The 6,000-nt window shown below is 37.4% G+C and overlaps 1 protein-coding gene across 6 annotated transcripts in view; it reads left to right on the top strand.

The window, feature by feature from the left end:
- The first annotated feature begins 1,144 nt into the window (after nucleotides 1–1,144).
- The window catches only part of LOC120417396 (obscurin), a 76,384-nt gene continuing 71,528 nt past the window's right edge, over nucleotides 1,145–6,000 (top strand). For 3 of the 6 annotated variants that reach the window (XM_052710325.1, XM_052710326.1, XM_052710324.1), the window contains exon 1: nucleotides 1,145–1,399. In XM_052710325.1, the coding sequence (XP_052566285.1) occupies nucleotides 1,351–1,399 (49 nt within the window). In that variant the 5' untranslated portion in view covers nucleotides 1,145–1,350. The remainder of the gene's footprint in view (nucleotides 1,400–6,000) is intronic. The other 3 variants (XM_052710327.1, XM_052710328.1, XM_052710330.1) reach the window with 3 other exon arrangements.

Here is a 6,000-nt window from a genome sequence, read left to right as displayed (position 1 = left end):
TAAAGATTTTTTTTTAAATTCAGTGTATAGTTCAGAACTATATGCTAAACTAAATTCTAACTTGAAACACCCCAAAACTTACTAACGAGCAATTAAATAATCGACCTGAAACTGTAACCAGCGATCGATTACAAAATTGATCAGCCGTTTTGCTATAAATAGTATCCTTCCTTCAAAAGTAGATTGTACCAAAATAACAAAAAAAAAAAGGTTGGCCAAGCAGTATTACAACACTGCCACTATTTTTGGTCCTCCCGACATCACGACACCACGACACTATTGGCACAAGGTGATATGCGATTCACCACCATTGCACTGCGTGTGATTAATTCCCAAAATAAGTCCACATCCACTTTTCAATCGTTCAAGTTTCGCACCGTTGCGAAATAAAACCAAAACTGATTGCAAAGCGCTGACCTGGGCGATACAATGTAAACTCGCGCCTAAAGGTGTGCAACGGGTCGATGGCATTTAGAAGAAATCGTTTTTCGAACGACGGTGAATCAGGCGTAGTCAGCTGAAGCGCGCCATCTGTTGAGGCATTCCAGAGTCGTTACGAGGAATGCTGCTCTTGAGAAGGGGCTGACCGTCGCCGTCGGCTAATATTTTCAAGTTCATGACTGTGAGTTATTTTTAGCTGAAAGATTATTACGGTCGTAAATTAGCCGCACCTTTTTGGGGGGTGCGCAGATTTTCGCTAGGGATGGTCAACGCAAAGTTTGACATCCCAAGTATTGCGACGGTAACAGATTTTCCCTCGAACTGACCAACCCTAACTTTCAATGTCTGATGATTGGTTAGTTTGGTCGGCTGTGGTGAGTAACGTTCTTCTTCTAGCTGATCCGAATTCCGTCACAAATTAAGGACGGATTTAGAAAGACACATTCTAGAGGGAAGAATCTGACTCATTCGAATGTTTTGGTTAGGTTATTCCCAAAGGTGCCGGGAAAAGACCGAAAACAGGTGTTACATAGAAGTCAGACTGTTCAGACTTGAAGAAATGTTTTGAAAATAGATAAATTGCCACAAGAATTGTTTGAATACGAAAAACAAAAATGTGACAAACTGGGTTAAAAATCTCTTTATAAACTCAAAATATCACAAATTCTAGGGGATCCGGCTCCATCATCACGCTGTCGTCAGTTCAAAGTAGTGTGAAGAAACTCAACCGTTAGTGCGTTAGTTTTTTTTTTCTTCATTAAATTTTCTCTCCACGGACCACGAAACGAAAAGTGCAAACTTGAAACTCACAACCCTCCCAAAAAATCCATCAATCAACCCCGCCCCGTCCCCACCTGATCCCGGCGTCAGCGACTGTCAGCGCGCAGTTCCGAGACCTTCCGGCCGGAAATGACGCTGAAAGACGAGATCGTCACCGCCTCGGCGGAGGTCAAACCGGGTATGCAATGACTCTTCTGTATGTGTCTGTGTGGGTGTATGTTACTACCATGTGGTATTTGTGGAACAAAGGTAATCTTTCTTCGGTGTGATGACAGAGAGAGATAGAGAGAGAGAGAAGAGGTGTTGTCACGTTCTAACCGCAAACGTTTCGGGTGTGAAGATCATGGTCGATCATGGCCAACCGTGTCTGGCTGGCATTTGCGGTGGGTTGTTTTGTCTGGGTACCGGCCGGGTTATGTTTATTCATGTTTGTTGACATGAGGGATTAAGCAAGCGGCCTTTTAACATTTTTATACGAAGAAAAACATGAATTTTTGGGCGATATATTTCAAATATGTTGCGGAATTGTCATAAGGTCATTCAACTGGGACTATCCTGTGTTGTTTTTTATATTATTGTTATGTGCGCTCATTTAAACTTATTTAAATAAATAAATATTAGCAACATTTTTATTTACAGCAAATTGTTTTTCACTTCAAGCTTAAATTTATTGATTTGAAATTTTTGTATTTATTTTTATTAATCATTTAAAATGTCGACTCTCTGATAGTCGATCTTCGTTTAACCCTCCACTGCCCAAATTTGTTTTATTTTTCCCTTGTTCAGGAGATTTATTTTTGGAAAATTTTGTTGCATGAAAAATATTAGGGGGAGAGGGGGTAACATGCACCCCTGGGGCAAAATGCACCCCCTGCTTTTCTCGGTATTTGGAAGAATTTTCCGGGGAAGAAATCATAGAAGTTGCTTGCTAAACCATGCTGGAAAAGTATGAGCATGGTAGGATAAAAACAGTCAATGTTATTTGCAAAACTTTAAAATGTTGTGTTTTCATCTAATTTTCATTGAACATTCATTATGATTTTTGGACAATATAAAAAGCATTTATTGATATTGTAAGTGTAGAGGAATATAGTTTTTGCCATAATCTTCATTATTCTGTAGATAGATGAGTCCAAAAACATAAAAAATGCATTTTTAATTAAATTTTCCGCAAAAAGCGTGTTCGGGGCAAAATGCCCCCCTGTGAAGCTCCTTTGTAAAAACAGCGGTGTCATCTAGTGGTGACTAGTGAAAACTGCTTTTACCCGGTGCATTTTGCCCCGTTGTTGTAGTGCATTTTGCCCCAATGTTGCGGTGCATACTGCCCCGCATGGTTGTTTGAAATGAATCAAAAATGTTTTTAGAAATTTGATATTTTCGAACAATTTTGAGGTTTTATAAGATTTTTTTCACATGGATGACGAAAAACAATAGTTTTTTTTAGAACATCGAACAAAATTCTTCCACTGTAATGCTATAATGGTTGAGAAATCACAGTTTTCCCTTAGGGGGTGCATATTACCCCCTCTCCCCCTACTTCCCTTGTTTTATGCTTTCCTAGTTTCATTTTTGTTTTTTAATTTGCATTTATCTTTTTAAGTTAAAGTTTTGTTTCTGGTAATATTAGGTTTATTCTACCACCTCATATCAATACTTTTGTTTTTTTCAGTTTTTTCATGTTTATACAGCCACAATTTTTAATTTTGCTTGTTTTTCACATTTCACTTGGGTAATAAAAAAATACTGCATACTGCATATATTAACATAAATTGAAGGAAATGATATTGAATAGAAAAACACAACCAAAGTTGACCTCTGGAAAAGAATACATAAAAAAAATTGGCAAAATTATAAAATAAGTCAAACTTTCAACCCTAAAATTTTCTCAAATTTTAAGAGTTCTATTTCATGTTAAACATTTAATTTAACCTTGATTTCTAAAAAAAGCGAATAATCGAATAATTTAAATTTTTGAGGTATATTAGACAAAGAAACGCACTACCGTGAACCGCTATGCGAAAAGTTCCTCGGATCGATTTGAACATTTAGCAGTCGACTCTGTATACAAAAATAGGCCGAAATTTGAGCCTGATTCATGCAGGGGAACCTATCTATCTCGAGGTTTTTAGTTTTTGGCCAAGGATAAAAATCTATTCAAAATGTTTTCGAGTTTTTAGTTTTCAATCGAAGCGTGCTTTTTTGGGTCAAAATGGTCCCTGGTGAAATTTTCAGCCAAATCGGTCTGATTTAGCGATTTTTTAGAATAAAATCATAATGTTTTGATGACTTTCGGTTTAATCCTTTTAGGCGGTCATATTAACCAAAAAATCAAAATTTTCTAGAATAGCCTATAATTTTTGCATGGTCCAGATTATCAGTTTTCCGGCCAGAAAATCGATATCTTTTTCGATTTTTTGATTAAGCCGTTGCAAATATTTTTCAAAGTCCCCCCCTTCAAAATCGGTCCGAAAAATCAGGGGGAAAAAATATTTTTTCAAATAACTTCAAAATTTTAAAGGAAATAGAAGTGTAACCAACTGAAAACAATCTAAAATGCATTTTCAAGCGTTCAAATTCATGTTTAGCGTGTCTGGGATCGATCAAAAATATTTTAATTTTTTGTGGAATTCCAATGTACAGCACGCAAATAGTTTTTTTTTCGGCGAAAAAAAAAATCTCTTTAATACTTTGATATTTTGAAAATAAATGATTGCAAAACAACTGGGCAGGTGTAAAATGCATTTTAAAACACTTTTTTCATTCTGATGTTGAGATTATGCCCCCCCCCCCCCTCGACCCCGACCAAGGTCGAAGGACATAAACTTCAAAAAATATTTGCAACGGCCTTAGATTGGATTCAAATATAATCCTGGTGAAATGTTTAACCAAATCGGTGCAGATTTGGCGATTTTGTAGAACAAAATGGCCCATTTAATTTTTTTGGGGTAAGATTCAAGGCAAAATTAGTAATTTAAACCGAAAATCATCAAAAAATCCAAACCATATTTTGACCCAATTTTGAAGTTTTGCTTGATGACCTGATGATAAACTACTCATAAAGTTTCAACCAAATAAACAGAGCATACAATAATCGTTGTTCGAATTGTAAAGCCTGATCTACAATGGCAAATCGCAGAATTTTGCCTTTGTTTACTTTTTACTTTGTTTCGTCGATGTCAGACATGGATCGCAGCAAACGACGATCGATACTCCACTGACATTTGAATCAACTGGATGATTGTTTTCGCAAGAGTTTGCGTAAGTTCGATTGTAGATCCGGCGTAAGAAATTTTGAAAAATTGTCTAAAATATTAATTTTTGGTCTTTATTGTTGGGGGAATTGGTTAATAAAACACTAAAAAAATGGAAACAAAAATCTTTGCGCCTTCGTTTACCGACTGACCGTTTCAATGTCCGCAAAAACAACTTTCAAAAAGTTGTGTGATGTATTGGACAAAACAATTATGATGATTTTTTTAAATAGTTCAACCTACATTTGATTTTGAAACGAAGCAAACTGAAATATTGGTCAATTTATGTTCAATATTATGGAGACGCACGGTTATTCATCTTTGCACTGAGTCATCTTAAATCACCATGCTCCTCCATTAAAAGTAACAACAAAGTCAACTCCCGACCAAAAACGTTCCCAGAAACCCGCACCAAATTGATTCCGGTATTATCCGAGGATCAACATTGACAGATCGCAAGTGGCATGGCCTAAACTGTTCCCGCGAACACATAAAAACCACCCCACCCGAACAGGTTGAGCCGGGTTGTGGCAAGTTGATACCCACTTCTAAGTCAGCTTTGCTGTCTGCCGCGGCCGATTCATATTTGTTGGTCGCACGAAACAGTTATAAAAGTGCCATAAATCATGACGTTTATAATTACACCAGGAATCCCCACCCGGTTGGGCACTGTTTATGCTGAGATTTTTTGGCAACTATAAACGCACACACACATTCATGCGTTGCTCGTGGCACTTCGAAGTCAGTTTTTGAGTTAGTCGGGGGATAAACTTATGGGATGCAGTTGGGTTAAGGTGCACTACAGTTTAGATTGTTTTGTAGGATAAATGATTCTATTTTGTTTCAATATTTAAAAAAAAGTGTTTTTTTAATTTCAAAAAATCTGCACAGTAAAAAAATCATTGTAAAATTTCATCTAAAAAGGAGTATATCTTTCATGTCAGAAAAAAGCTTTAATTTTACCTCTTATAATGTGTAAATTTACATCTGGCAGACGCTAGGAAAAAAAATATGTAATCCCAAAAAAGTATCAAACCGCACGGCCAACTCGCCGCTGTGAAAACTGGAGTATCAAAGTGCGTTCATTTGGATTAAGGGATGTTTTTACAAACTAAACCAAAGTTTGAACCATTTCCCCTACTGGGTGGCGACAAAAATTATGCATGTTACGGCAAATTGCATGTACCGTTTAGCGAGGGCACATAAATCGTGGAACCAACATGGCGTTGCCAACTCGTTTTCCTTTGCCTCGAACCGGGGTGTTAAAAGCTGCGCCGGCGACTATCGATCGCTACTCGAACACGGTCAACGCGCTAGATTTCGTCACTCGAACGTCGAAAAAGGTGTCAGTTGCGCGCGGGCTGAGGAATTTCGGTTGCATCCGGCGATGACCTTGAAGTCGTTTTGGGTGTGACCAATCTGTCACAGCGAAAGGAAAAAAAGAAAAACAGATCTTTTTGGCGCATCTCCGATGCTTTGAGTTACGAAAATAGACTTGAACGTGTTTATGAAAAACCTGCCTGCCAGA

This window comes from Culex pipiens, chromosome 3, assembly GCF_016801865.2.
Source record: "Culex pipiens pallens isolate TS chromosome 3, TS_CPP_V2, whole genome shotgun sequence".
Taxonomy (NCBI): Eukaryota; Metazoa; Arthropoda; class Insecta; order Diptera; family Culicidae; genus Culex; species Culex pipiens.
The sequence above is the reverse complement of the archived record's forward strand: the minus strand, read 5'-3'. Positions and strand labels throughout refer to the sequence as shown.